This window comes from Gobio gobio, assembly GCF_949357685.1.
Source record: "Gobio gobio genome assembly, chromosome: 5".
NCBI classification, from domain to species: domain Eukaryota; kingdom Metazoa; phylum Chordata; class Actinopteri; order Cypriniformes; family Gobionidae; genus Gobio; species Gobio gobio.
Window position 1 is genome coordinate 49,921,420 of NC_137101.1, and position 15,430 is coordinate 49,936,849.

The 15,430-nt window shown below is 38.0% G+C and overlaps 1 protein-coding gene across 1 annotated transcript in view; it reads right to left on the bottom strand.

Annotated features, from left to right (window-relative positions):
- Window positions 1-15,430, bottom strand: part of LOC307126562 (NACHT, LRR and PYD domains-containing protein 3-like) — a 99,852-nt gene that overhangs the window by 50,843 nt on the left and 33,579 nt on the right. Inside the window, exons 6-7 of the mRNA XM_079817159.1 lie at window positions 9,434-9,601; window positions 9,159-9,329 (exon numbers count right to left, since the gene is read on the bottom strand). Of these exons, the coding sequence (XP_079673285.1) occupies window positions 9,159-9,329; window positions 9,434-9,601 (339 nt within the window). The remainder of the gene's footprint in view (window positions 1-9,158; window positions 9,330-9,433; window positions 9,602-15,430) is intronic.

Below are 15,430 nucleotides of genomic sequence, written 5' to 3' on the forward strand. Positions count from 1 at the left end.
AATCATTCTAATCTGATGATTTGATATATATGCTCAACAAACATTTCTTATCATTATGAATGTTGAAAACAGTTGTGTATTTTTTTTTTCAGGATTCTTTGATAAATCAAAGATTTAACCCTTAAAGACCTAGAACATTTTTGGGGCGTCTGATTTGCCTGTACTTTTCTTTGTTTTTCTTGTAAAAAATTTGGTGTTTTTACTGTGAACTCAAACAGAACTTCAAGAACTTAGACTTGGTCTACATGTAACAATCCCTCAGCAAGTTATAACATGTATTATAATTAGTGGTGGGCATAGATTAATTTTGTTAATCTAGATTAATCTCACTGTAATCTTGGAATTAATCTAGATTAAAATGGCTCATTTGAATTCTGCTAAAGGCATTCAGAATATGTGTACTCGTAAGTGATCGTTGGTCTTTTTGTAGTTTGAATAATAAATAACTTCTGTCCCTTTAAGACCTGACGCACGCATGGATCCAAAACACTGTTCCTGTGAGCTGGTTACGACTGTGTTTACGTTAAAACTCAGACCGGTCACACCAATACTAACACAGAGTCATGAGGAAAAATCCAGCAGAACATGCGTTCGCCATGTTCAGAGGGTTAACTGGACTGAATAACTCCCCTGAAATTGCATCGTCGACACGGCATCTCAATAAACCCGTCTCCGGCGTGATGACTCCGATTGTTTGAATATTACAATTTAATAATACTTAAATCGATATGTCATCCTCAATAAACCCGTCTCCGGCGTGATGATTCCGATTGTTCGAATATTGCACTTTAATAATTATTTAATCAAAACATCATCCTCAATAAACCCGTCTCCGGCATGTTGCCTCCGATCCTTCGAATATTCCGATCTATTATGACCTCTGAGCTGTAAAGCTGCCAGAATAATTATCCTACACTGTTTGTTAATTATAGCCAGAGGAGAACTGGCACCCCGACTGAGCCTGGTTTCTCCCAAGGTTTATTTTTCTCCATTAGGTCACCTGATGGGGTTTTGGTTTCTTGCCACTGTTGCCTCTGGCTTGGCGTGCTCAGTTGGAGACACTAAATTTTTCAACTAAATATCGAAATAAATCTGATTATTAAACTAAATTAACCATATAAACTTAATTACTGATATAATTACTGATCTAAAGCCCACACTGTCACTGTATGATAATTGAAATTAACTGATGACATCACCGTTTTCTCCAGAATGGCTAGACGGCTGAATAAAATTATGCTGCATTATTTTCCTGTTTAACACTGTAAAGCTGCTTTGAAACAATCTGCATTGTTAAAAGCGCTATATAAATAAAGTTGACTTGACTTGACTTGAATGAGAGGAGGCGGGTGCGTGTCAACTTGCTGTTGGTCGGAGAGGAGAGCGCAGCTGATATCGATACTGTAGAAAATGAGTATTGTATCATTTCAGTATCGATACATAGCGAAATATGTATATTTTTGACAACACTAGTAGGCATACACACAGGTTCGAAGACTCTTTCTCTCGCCCCCTACAGTGCAATTTGGCTAGGTATACATCCGCGCTAAAATATCAAGGTGAAAGTCATCATAGCTTGCGTAGTATAGACCCAGCTCCCAACCCAACTTTGAGAATAGATTAACGGCGATATTTTTTTTATCGCCCGATAAGAGTCTCGCAGCACGTTAACGCCGATAATGGCACACCACTAATTATAATATTATTAATGATATTAACTAATATAATATAAACTAATGATCAACAACCGTTTCTGTTTGGCTCAGGGGAACAGCCCACATGCGTTTCCTTGACGAATCAATGCTCCAGATTTTGATGACGCATCCACGCTCACCACGGAGCCTCAGAATAATCAATCGCGAGAAATGTGATACTTCTGAAAAGCTGAGATTCTCCTCTTTACGGTGCATTTTACTTAGATTTAAGATTTAAAAGTTTTTAAACATTTTAGAACGAGTTATTTTTAGCCATGGGCAGCTGTCTAGGTCTTTAAGGGTTAATCCAGAGGGAAGTTCAAAAGAATAAAAGTATTAATTTCATTCAAAAAACAAAAAACAAAACAGCAACAAAAAACTAAACTCTTACTCAGCCCAAACGTTTGAATGGTAGTGTATATGTTACAATAGATTTCTATTTCAGATAAATGCTGTTGTTTTGAACGTTCTATTCATTAAATAATCCTGAAAAAATTGTACACAACTGATTTCAACATTCATAATAATCAGAAATGTTTCTTGAGCAGCAAATCGGCATATTACAATGATTTCTGAAGGATCATGTGACAATGATTTCTGAAGGATCATGTGAAACTGAAGAACAGAATAAATTGCATTTTAAAAATATATCCAAATAGAAAACAATTATTTTAATATTACTGTTAATATTACTGTTTTTGCTGTATTTTGGATCAAATAAATGCAGCCTTGTTAAGCAGAAGATTTTTTTTGGAAAACATTAGAAAATCTAAAACTTTTGAACGATAGTTTAGCCTATACCATGAAAACCACACAGAGCAGTGGTAAAAATAAAAAAAATACAGTGCAAACGAGACATTCAGGGAAAAAGTGCAAACAGGGACAGTGCAAGATGAACAAAAACTAATTAGTCTCTCTATTTGAGCGTGCTTGCCGCGCATCTACATTTAAAATAATGAAGTTGAGTGCGCAAAAGACGCAACATATGAATGGCCCCTTAGTCAGTGGTTACATCAGCGTATCAGTCAATAAACGGGACAGTCATGTCAGTCCCTCCAGAAAAACGCGATTATGCGATCGCGTGATTTAACGCATAATCAGCCAAAGTCCGCATATTCATGCGGGGGCCGCATTTTTTCAAATACGCCGCACTTTCGCCGCATAAATTGCCTATTTCCGCATGCAAAATATGCGGGGCTATCATGATTTCATAATCCCCGCATTTTCGTTGCAAAAAAAGTCATATATATTAGCAGAAAGTTGAAAAATGTTCGTTTACTTCACACAAGAGCCGCCATTTCCGCCTATTGCCATGGGAACGTTTTGAAGTGACGTGATTACCCGACGCGAACGTCATCGAAAAGCTTCAAACCCCGTGGAGAAACCATAGATACCGGTGAAACCATGATGAAGCACAAACTCCCATTGGCCAACAAAAATAACAGCAAAAGAGCAAAGCAGTTTCCCTGTGTGCTGACTGATTTCAAAACACAGCTTTGAAGCGTTAATGAGTCGATTCAGCGGTTTGAAGCGTTATGAATCAATGAGTTGATTCAGCGGTTTGAAGCGTTATGAATCAATGAGTCGATTCAGAGGGTTGGATCGCCAAAGTCACGTATTTCAGCAGTTTGACACGCGATCCGAATCATGAATCGACTCGATGATTCATAGCATCATGATGCTGTGTTTTGAAATCAGTCATCACTATATAAGTCGTTATTTAGTTTTTTTTGCACACAATAACTATTATCGTCGCTTCATAAAGTTATTGTAGAACCACTGTAATGAGATGGACTTTGTAACGACGTCTTTAGTAGGCTACCTTTTATGGGTCTTGAGAGTGTACATTGTGCCAATGGAGGCCTTTCTGAGCCATCGGAATTCAACTAAAATATCTTAATTTGTGTCCAACAACATAAAGGGAAGTCATTAATGACAGAATTTTCATTTTTAGGTGAACTAACCCTTTAAGAGATTGCACTTTGTGCATTGGAAGCACTCAAATGTCTGTTTTGTATAGCGACATCTGTAAAACAGGAAGTTATTTATTAATTTTTTCAGAAGTTGTAGCATATTCCTTTTGTAAAGCTACAGAACTTGATTGACTAAATGTTTTGTAAATTTGAGCCATTATTAAGGTCTTCAATAAAACAAGATGAGAACTTAAATATTCCAGCACTTTCTGTGATGTAGTGCTTTTTTTCTCTTTCTCATCAAACCGCAGTTTTTGCAAGTTCCCGCAATTTTATCGCATAAAATTGCATAAATATCCCGCATTTTTCATCGCATTTTTTAAGAAAACGTGCCGCATAATCAAGGATTTTTGCCCGCAACAATCACAAAAAAAAGCCGCATTTTTCTGGAAGGACTGTCATGTACTGGACATTTAGGCCCAATAAACTGGACGTTCCGGCTAATACGGGACAGTTGGCAACCCTACTTTTATATCATGCTGTGTTTAATATTATAGAGCATAAAATATCCCCATGCCATACGTGTATCTTTATTTAGCATTGAAAGGTTGCCTACCTACTTCATATTTCAACATGTTTCCATTGATTTCACACATTTTAGTCTGGCAATAGTTCAACTAATAGCCTATGTGAAATTTATGCATCAATAACGCTAATATAAGTGAGAAGAAATGTTTTACCTTAAAAATTCTCATGTTAAAATCACGGTAAATCCAAGGTAAACTCCGAACTCAATGAAAAGCATAAGAATGATGAAATCGAGTCTTTGTTTTGAGGTGATGGGGAGCGTTTACAGGTTTGCGCTCCTTCACGTGGACGATTTGCATGTGAATCGCTTTGCGTGTGTGTGGGTGTCCACATTAAAGATAATGAGGCTCAGCTGGAGGAACTGTGCCTCTAGCTGTTTTCATACGGATTACATAAACAGAGAATATATATGTTTTTTATATAAATTACTTCATTTAAAAGTAGATATTCCAAGTTTTATAAAGAGATATCTGTCGTGTCTGTGAGGCAAGTTTTCTCTGAGTTCTGAGTTCATTTTCAGACGCATTCAGAATGGACATCACAGGGAGATCGACGGGAGAACACGCATCCTGTTTGTTTTCTTTATTTAGCGAAAAGCACAACATTTCGTTTTTATTTTGAGTGTACACAAATAAAAGTAGACACTTTAAGCTTTGAAAAGATATATCGTTCATGTCTGTGAGGCCAAAAATGACGGAGTATTTTAAGCGTGGGCGCGTTTCTTGGGTTCTAAGGGTTAGTGATAGAACTTTAGTAATTAGAACTAAAACTGTTGGTAACCATGTATGAATGCATTGTCATTTAACTGAACTTTGGAGTCGTGGTGGTGCTTAAGATATTTTTGGTCATTCAGTGTTTCTGTAAAAAAAGTGATAATAGTAATTATATTATTAAAAGATAATACTACTACTAATTCTACTACTAATAATATACAACACACTAAGGATTGATGAGCTGCTGGGTTCATGAATATTAATCACGTTGTCAGCATTCGCTCAAACCGATTTACTGAAATCAAAACAGGGACAGGAAAAAGGAACGCCAGCCAATGAGATTGCCGTTTGTGCATTAGTCCCGCCCACTACCGGAAAAAAGCATATCTTCAGCTTGTTCTTAAAAGCTGAATAATTCTAAACGAACTCTGGTATTTTGACAGGAATATACACAGGGTTTTTCCTGGGTCAAAAATGGTCTTCGGTGGTGGCTGATAGACATGGTCATCCATACACACACACACGCACGCACAGTAAAAAAATACCCTACCCACGTAATCTGCAAGCGCAATACTGACAATAAATTTGAAATAAATTCAAAGAAAGTTTGTAACTTTTGCTTATCTTATTTTGATACCTTGATGTTTGTTTTTGTTCCTCATTTTTACACTATTTACTGATAATTGTTTTGGTATATAATCATATCAATATTAAAAAATAGTATTAAAAAAATGAACAAATAGCCTAATTTTCTGCCATATACAATCAGCTAGCTAACAACAACTTTGTTCTGGGTTCACCTCACTCCAGTCTAAACTAAATGATTTTAGGCTATTTATTTTACTACACATTGTCCACATAAATAAGCTGAAAGACTGTGGATAATTCAAACTAACTCTTACACCCACTCTTGCTAAAGTGGGTAAGCACACTTGTGTTCTCATTTCAGGTGTTCTGAGTAAATGATTAAACTGAATTATGAGTTCAGTGTTGGACTGATCAGTTGTTCTAACCAGTCGTTGAAATGATTCGGTTCAAAGGAGTCATTAGGTCGCGAATCGGACATTAGCAGACGCGTTGTGTGTGAATCCCGTCTGTTAGAACATCGCAAAAGATTTGTCAACACACAGAAAACACTTCATAACCGGATAGGATTTGTTTCCCGTTTATTGAAAGTATGGTTTATGTCAGCTGGTCAGAGAATCAGTCAATGTTTTTTGAGCGCATTTCACACCCAGCGGTAATTCAAGGAAAACATCGTCTGATAGCGCCACGTGCAACATGGATTCGGTCTTCCGACCTTTTGATTTTGATTAACGTAATATGTGAAATATTAGAAAGCTAAGAATGCTTATTTTGAAGACAGAGAGAGTGCGAGCGAGGGAGGAGCTCTGATCGTTCTCTCTGTCACTCAGTTAACGCAAGCAGCAGTCATCTAATACATCAATCATAAATCACAATAACTGATCAAATACGGCTTTGGCGGGACAAAAATTTGTTTTGGCGGCCGGCAAAAAATTTTCAATGTAGGAAAAACCCTGTATACAATAAAGAATAATGTTAACATGTAGCGCGTCGATTTTGCGTGGTAAGACTCTCTCGTGTGTTTGTGTGTGTGTGAGAAACTCAGCAGAGCGACTGCGAGTTGTGCGCCTTCATACTAAAGTTTACAGTACGTCAGATGAGCTGATATTAAATCGTATAGATCGCTTGACGAGCAAAACTCAGTCAGAGTGTCCAGCAAGTTAAAGGGTTAGTTCACCCAAAAATGAAAATTCAGTCATTAATTACTTACCCTCATGTCGTTCGACACCCGTAAGACCTCCGTTCATCTTCGAAACAGAAATGAAGATATTTTAGTTGAAATCTGATGGCTGAGAAATGCCTCCATTGACACAATGGCACGGTTCACTCTCAAGACCCTTAAAAGGTACTAAAGACGTCGTTACAAAGTCCATCTCACTACAGTGGTTCTAAAACAACTTTATGAATCGGCGACAATAGTTTTTGTGCGCAAAAAACCCTAAATAACGACTTGCATAGTGATGACGATTTCAAAACACGGCCTCATGAAGCTTCGAAGCGTTATGAATCAGTGAGTCGATTCAGCGGTTTGAATCGCCAAATTTCAGCAGTTTGGCGGTTTGACACGCGATCCGAATCATCATTCGGCTCACTGATTCAAAACGTTTCGAAGCTATCAGCAGTCTGATGTCATGGTATAAATGTCAGCAGTCTGATGTCATGGTATAAAATGGGGAGGTTGTTGTCACTTGGGATGCGTTGTCACCTGTACCGCCCCTTTACGGATTTTGCCATTTATGAATGGGAGAGTGTCTGGAGTGCCGTCTCTGTGTTGTGCTGCTGTGCGTAGGCTGCCCCTGGCTTTGAGGTTGGTGCTTTTCCTTAAAGAAGGATTTTTTTTGTCAATGGAATGTTTGTTTACTATCTTGAGTTTGTGTAGCTCGTCAGCGAACAACCCTTTGCAGGTTACGGTCCGCGACCGTGCATAGTACCGCGTTGTGAACATCTTCCGGTTGAATGACAGGATCAAGGGTTTCACCTCTATATTATGGGACGAGATGAGTGTCTGTTGATTTAACGCACTGCTGCCTTGCCTGGGTTTATTCCGGTTGTTGTTTTGAGGAGTGAACTTTGTTTGATAACAGCGGAGCCGGACGATTGCTCACCGAAGCGTGAGTGAAAGTGGAAGCGTGGCTGTTTCCTGGCTGGCTCACCCTTCGCATTGCGGGCGATCATGGACCTGTTTGTGTCCTTCTTTTGATTCGTTTTTTTGTTTTGTTTTGTTTTGTGCTTATTTTTGCGTGTATTGTATATTGTATGTAATGTAATTTATTTATTTTTAGGTCTAAATGTATTTTGAGTTACACGTTGAGATTGATTTGAATATTGTTTTTTTGTGTACTTTCTTTCCATTGCGGATTGTTGACTTTTTCTTTATTTGGAGCTGGTTAGTAGCCTACCAGCTTATTATCATTATTGTTTGTTCCTTTCTTTTCTTTTGTAATTTGAGTGACGGGGAAGGTATATCAGAGGGGTTGAGCTGCTGTTTATAGGTGTTAACGTTGAGTGTCGTGCTTTTCTTTTTGAATTGACCTCACCAGAGTGGGTGTGTGTGAGTATTAAGCGTGCTGTGTGAATTGAGGATTACAGCAGGCCCTCTCCCTCCCGTAAGCTTTCTTTTGTATTTGTTCTTTGTTGTATTTATTATTTTTATACAGTATATATTAAAGTTTGTAAAGTGTTGTTTCTTTTTCTTTCTTTATTTCTTTTTGACATATGAATATTGTTCCCCGTGAGATGTTAATGTATTGATGGTTTTAAACTTTTGTATTCGAATACAGCTGCCTCATTTACAGGTACTCCCTTGCCTATGTCTCTCTGCTCACCCATTCTTTTTTTGGTAACGAACCTGTGCGCCCCCTGTTCTGGGGCTGGTAGTTCCCGGTATAGATAGGGTGGCGTAGTCGAACATTAGTATAATTGTTGGTGCTTCATACAGTTCCCTCCAGTACCTGATGCCACTCACCACACATTTAAACAACTTCAACTTCACCTTATCCATGTCATGCTGGGCTAAAATCTTCCCTTGCCTGTGTTTGTCGTTGTCCTTAACTGCAAACGTGAATCTAACTGAAGGAGAGTTGTTGTTTTTTTAGTTTTTTTTTTTGGTGTGTAGTTGTTTGTTTCTGTCATGTGATTGTATTGTCCATATGTCTGTAAATCTGAAAATACTACAATAAATATAATATAAAACATTTTTTTTTTAGCCAATGGCTAATGATAGACATTATTTAGTCACCCATGGAGAAGATTTACTCGCATTGTAGAGGGTTGCCTCTCCACTACTTTTAAAATTACAACTCTTTCTTTTCCCATTCTCTTGCATATTCTTATTCTTTTCTTGCTCTTTGTATATGTTCCCTTCTATAGTTAAAGAGCTGCGATTTGTTTTACCTGATATATTACAGTTTTTGTTGGCTGTATGAACTATTTTGAAAACATTTGAAAGTTTTGTGTACAGTGTAAGAAATCAGAAATGATTCACATTATTTGTATTTTGTATGAAATGAATAAAAAATTACAATCTGTTTAGGATAATTACAAAGTGTTCAGATCACTGTGTTAACTGTTTGGAGAATAGTGACCTGAGTTTGGAGAAATGTGTCAAATAGATTGAGAAAAACTGTATTGTGGTAGCATTTTGTAAATTATTTTAAACCATTTACCTCAGTATCTCCAGCTTACAGTTTCTCTTCAGTCCATCAGAAAGAAGCTTCACTCCTGAATCCTGCAGGTCATTGTTACTCAGGTCCAGCTCTCTCAGGACACAGTTTGGGGATTGTAAAACTGATGACAAACTCTCACAAGACTGAGCAGTGAGATGACATATGGAAAATCTGCACAAGAAAAACAGTAATTGCATACTGAATACATTCAACAGAGTGATTTTTAGTAATTAACTTAATGGGAAAAAAACATTGAAAGTCTTTGAAACTCAAACCTCAGTATCTCCAGTTTACAGCTCTTCAGTCCATCAGAAATAATCTTCACTCCAGAATCCTGCAGGTCATTGATACTCAGGTCCAGTTCTCTAAGGACAGAATTTGGGGATTGTAGAGCTGAAGACAAACTCTCACAGGACTGAGCAGTGAGATTACATCCACGTAGCCTGTATAGAAAACAAAACGAACAGAGATATCAATGTGTTTATAAGGTAGGGTTTATAATCTGGGGCCTGATTTATTAAAGTATAAAGAAATGTGCATATGCAAATTTCCACGCACATATGTGAAACATGTGCACACCTTACGGACACTTTAGAACGTGCGTACACACTCTATTACTGGAGTGAGTGAAAAAATTAAGTAAACTGAATGATTTAAATTGTTTTACATCTGATATACCCATTTAGATTAATTATGCCACACTCATTAATGGAGTTAAGCACTGATATTACATGAAATCATTATCCAGAAGTAAATTTTTTTTTATATTAATTTAAATGAAATAATTTGTAGTGGATGTGCTACCTTTAAACACAGCATGCCACAGGAAAAGTGTTCAATGTTTTAACTAGGGATGAGGGATTGGCGCGTGATAATTCTGCTTTAAATTGTGCCCTAAATAGCAGAACTCGTGTTCTGAGAAAATATTTTCATGCAAATAATGATCAGTGATGCACACTTGACTCTGTCTAAGCAGACGGCTTGGCAACAAAAACGGTATAATGACAGACACGTAGGACTCGCTCAGTGATCGAACAGTCCATTGGCCGGTTTGAATAAATGGTAAATGGACTGCATTTATAGAGCGCTTTTAACAAACCTACGGCCATCCAAAGCGCTTTACATTTTGCCTCACATTCACCCATTCATACACTCATTCACACACCGACGGCGGTGTCAGCCATGCAAGGCGCCATCCAGCTCGTCGGGAGCAGCTGGGGTTAGGAGTCTTGCTCATGGACACCTCAGCACTGGGTCAGGTGGAACCGGGGATCGAACCAGTGGCGACTGGTAAATAGAGGGCGCTGGAGCGCCACCCCCATCAAAATTCAAGAAATATACATGCATACAAAAATGATATAAAAGTGAAATAAAAATAAAATAGTTTACTCATACGATGTGCTGGCTGTTAGTAAGAGACTCAGCATTTAATAAAAACTGGCTTTGATCGGTTAACTATTTTATATGTTCTTCAATATGTTTCATGCGTGAGGGACGCCGGACAAATGGACGTCTATCTGAGTCTCTTACTCAGATATAGATAGAAAATCTACGGGTAGCATGTGACCTGAATCTGGTCTCTAATTGGTTCTTAAAGATCCTCCTCCGGACACAGGTCGTTGCGTCCCTGGCGAAGCAGAATTGGATGCGTGTTATTTTATCCAATCTGATTGGTTCTCGTCACCTGTCATTCAACTTTACGTTTTTGGCCACTAAAGCGAAAGTGCGCAGGCGACACAAGTCACTCCGACTCCGCCAAAACCTTATTAGGATGATCAGTTTCGTAGAGATGGAGATGGCAGGACCAAATTCTTTCACAAGGCATTCGTTGGAAGAAAACAAAATGATAAAGGATCCCGAACCGGATCAACGCGATTTACAAATCCAGCAGCAGGCCAGTGACAGGACGCAGCTGCACTCGGAGCACTTGTTATGATAAACGTAGGTGGCTGGCTGGATGTGTTGTTAGCAATGCCCTTTATTGCTTTCCCTGTCTTTTATTTCTAAGTGTCGGTACTGAAGTTTTGTGGACAACAACGGAGGTAAGAGACCTCAAATATCTGACTGAACAATGCAAACGTCATGACACTACTGAGATGACTGACTTTAATCAGAGAGTCATTGAGAAATTTGCTGGCCAGAAAGAAAGGAGAGCAAAATGTATGTTCAAGTAGTCAATATGCTTTTTTATTCTTTTGTTTTTCCTTTCCTCATTCAATTATATGTTGGAAATGAATGTGTAAAAGGATAAAAGTGAAGACACTGTTTTGCATCTTGCATCTTGATACTTGATTCGTTTCCGCTCCGAAGCTTCATGAAGCAGTGTTTTGCAATCGGTTATCACTATATAATTTATTTTGTTTTTTTTGGCAGACCAAAAATATTATCATGGCTTTATAATATTAATATTGAACCACTGTACTCACATGAACTGATTTAAATATTTTTTTAGTACATTAATGGATCTTGAGAGAGGAAATGTCATTGCTGGCTATGCAGGCCTCACTGAGCCATCAAATTTCAACACAAATATCTTAATTTGTGCTCTGAAGATGAACGGAGGACTTACGGGTGTGGAACGGCATGAGGGTGAGGAATACATGACATTATTTTCATTTTTGGGTGAACTAACCCTTTAAAGCAATTAAATACTAAATACTAGTGGAAAAGACTGAGAATAACTCTTCTCAGAAAACTTTCTCTGAAATGTATTTTATACAATTTTGATTTATTTATTCTAAAACAAGACACGGATACTGAATGAATTTTTAGCAATGTAATGTGATGGTACATAGTTGTCATGGTTGGTTTTGGGTTTTTTGTCATGATCATGTTTCATGTCTTTTATTTTGAAGTTTATTCACAGTCATGGATCATGCTTATCGATTTGAGAGCAATCGGCTAATACAGCCAGTGCAGTTTCTCTAGAGCGGCTGCACGGACTCTGATGATGACACAGCTGTTCCACGATTGGCCAGATTCACCGCATGACAACGAACATGTGCATTTTGTGTCTATTCTAAAACCTTCAGTTCAACAGTAAAACCTCTTTTCATGTAGTCGCGATGTTATGTGTCATGTTTATCAAAATAAAACTGATAACAATCATAGACCTAACTAACTTCATTGATAGTGTAGGCTTCAAGGTTATTTTCGTAAACGAAAACTGAAATTAAGACTAAAACTATTGGACAAAAAACATTTTCATAAACTGAAATAAAATTTAAAAATTATAAATGAAAAACTAAACGAAACTAACAACTTTTACTGAAAAACTACCGTAAATCCTCTAATATAGGCCCGGGCCTTTATTTCACTCAAGCGCATCGCGGTCCAGGCCTTTATTGGAAGGAGGCCAGTATTAGAGGCAGGCCTCAATTTCTATTTGAGCAAATCAAACTACCAGTAGAATGACTAAAAATGAGATTTTGCGTCTATTTCAACCTATAAAATACTAGGTTCATTTATTGAAAACGTACAGTTACCATAATATTATGGTATGCATACAGAACATTAACAACAAATACAGGTAATTCAGGCTAAATTCGAGTGTAGAAATATGGTAACAAAAACGTAGCAAACACAGGCTACCGGAAGTGCATTGTAAACACTTAACCATACACGGTGATAATTAGGTTATTGATTCATAACAAAAGGCAACAGACACCTTACCGCTCCAAAGTTTAACCATTCCTGTCTCGTTTGGTTTGAAGTTATAAAAAAAAAATCCTCCAATTCTGTTTAATCCTCGTCCTCCTCAGTTTCCTCCTCCTTTTCATCTCTCCCTGTGAACTCCTCATCACTCGCGCCAGCCTCTACAACAAGTTCATTATTGTACAGCTCCTCTTCGTCCTCCTCATGTTCCGCTGCGCGTCTGTTCTCATCCTCGCGCCGTAAACGTTAGCCTACCGGACCCGGTGACTGAAGTCTCACGTGCGAGTCAAGAGTGAGGTGATTGACATGACCAGTACCCTGTGGTACTTGCATGTTACTATCACAAGCATAATGTTGAGGCCTGCCCAGAAAAACGTTGGTTCTAATAATAGCCCCGGCCGCTATTAGAGACTGGCTTTTATTTACCTTCGGTGACAGCGAGACCGGCCAATGTTGGAGACCCGGCCGCTAATGGAATACAGGCCAATATTAGAGGATTTACGGTAACTCAAATAAAATAATAATTAGCAAAAATAAATATTTGTTTTCGTAATGGGGGAAAATCTGAGCTGTGGTGGTTGAGGGAGTGTCTGTATTAGGGGTGGGAATCACAGGTCAACACACGATACGATAATATCACGATATTTTGCCCACGATAACGATGTATCACGATACCAGCGATTCTGTGACAGACGATATATTGCAAGAAAATCACCCACGATATATCACGATATCATTTTGTAAATGGAAAAAAAAGCATCAAAAAAGTCATATGATCATGTATTTAATTTATTAAAACTTCATCTTTTTTGAAATAGCATTAAAGTACAGTAAGTGCATAATAGCTATCAAACAGCCATGAGAGAACAGTTTCTGTGACTAAATGATTTATAATAAAGAAAGGTCACATCACTAACTTATTCATAGCAGCAACATTTCATATTTAGAAATTGCAAAATGCACACATTACTAAAAATGTACAAAAACACACCCAGTATAAAACCCAATATAATAAAATATGGTCACATTTGAGTACCAAGCGGTACAGTAATAAACTTGTCTTTTAAACATGTACACTGTCAAGAGTCCTGCACGGGTGAAAAACATCCTACTGTGTCGGATACGGGTGCAGCAGGTCGGGTAGGACAAAGGAGAAACACGGGTCTAAACACGGGTTTTAAACAGTCACGTGCAAACTAATATATATATATATATATATATATATATATATATATATATATATATATATATATATATATATATATATATATATATATATATATATATATATATGCGCATGTATATTGTAGATGTGTTCCTAAAACATATATGCATATTTTTAGGAACAGATCTACAAAAATATGCCTGTATTTCAAATTGATAAAATAATTTCAAATCCATATCAGTTTATTTGTGGCCGCGCGGCGTGCGCTCTCCCAGGAGAATCACAACCGCGCGAGCGATCTGCCTGCACTGCAGTCGTCAAGATAGATCCTGAGGAGTTGAAGAAAAGATAGCCGCGAATGTTAAACTTCATCGCTGAGGAAGCACACCATAGTACATAGATAACTGTGGTAACAAACCAAGCACAAGCAGTTCTATCAAAAAAGGTAGCTTTGCCATACAACTGTCATCCAGCGTAGGCTGATTCACTGATGGCGCACGAGGTGGGAATGCATGTTGGTTGTGTTGCCATTGTATTTTATTTTTCCGAGACAGTTCTTGCCGATTACATAGTCTTTAGTGAGCTTTTTTTGTATCGTCACTACAAAATCCAAAATGGACCCAAACTTTTGATTTAAAAGACGCGGGTGCATTTGTGATTTTTTTCTGTCGGCCAGCCATTGCGATCGTATTTCTTCTTCACTGTTCCGTTCATCTGATCATCTGCAATCTGGGAAGCGCCACGCCGCCACCACAGGAAGGCTGGGGGTACTGCCACTCCGGTAAGCCAAAGCGGTAACCAGCTACAATGTAGACATTAATTTAAATATTCAGTTTTTAAAAATATCGATACTTGGAGCCAGAGACGCTGCATTAAGCATTAGGCCTACATAAAGTATTGAATGAAAATGTGTCTGAAACATCTGTGTATTTGACATATTACATTTATTTAATTTCAGCTGTGGTAAAAAATGCAAACTAGGGCATTTTTTTTATATTATTTGAATATTTGGATTCATAAAAATGAATAGAAATTTATTTAAAGCTACACTATGTAACTTTTCCGTCCACTAGAGGTCGCCTGTTCAAAACAAAGGCGTAGTTTGATGACGCCATGTTTGAGCGCAGAATCTTGGGACATGTGGTCTTCACCTCACAGCGGGTGGAAAAGAGTCAGGATAGGACTCGGGCAGAAATCATGTTCATGGATGCGATTATTAACATTACTGTAGTCTGAAGCAGAAGCAGGACTGAGTGTTGTGGAGCTGAGCAAGGCCGCAGGAGCGATTGAAGTGCGGGACTGTTATTATGGCATAGTCGCCATATTATATGTATTATATACATCTGAGTGTGTTAAAAAGGAAGTTATGACGTTCGCTCGGCGGCTGCTATGACACTTGTTCACACTGCAGTGAGAGTAAAGCGTTTCTGCTAAATAAAACCGGAAACCGAGG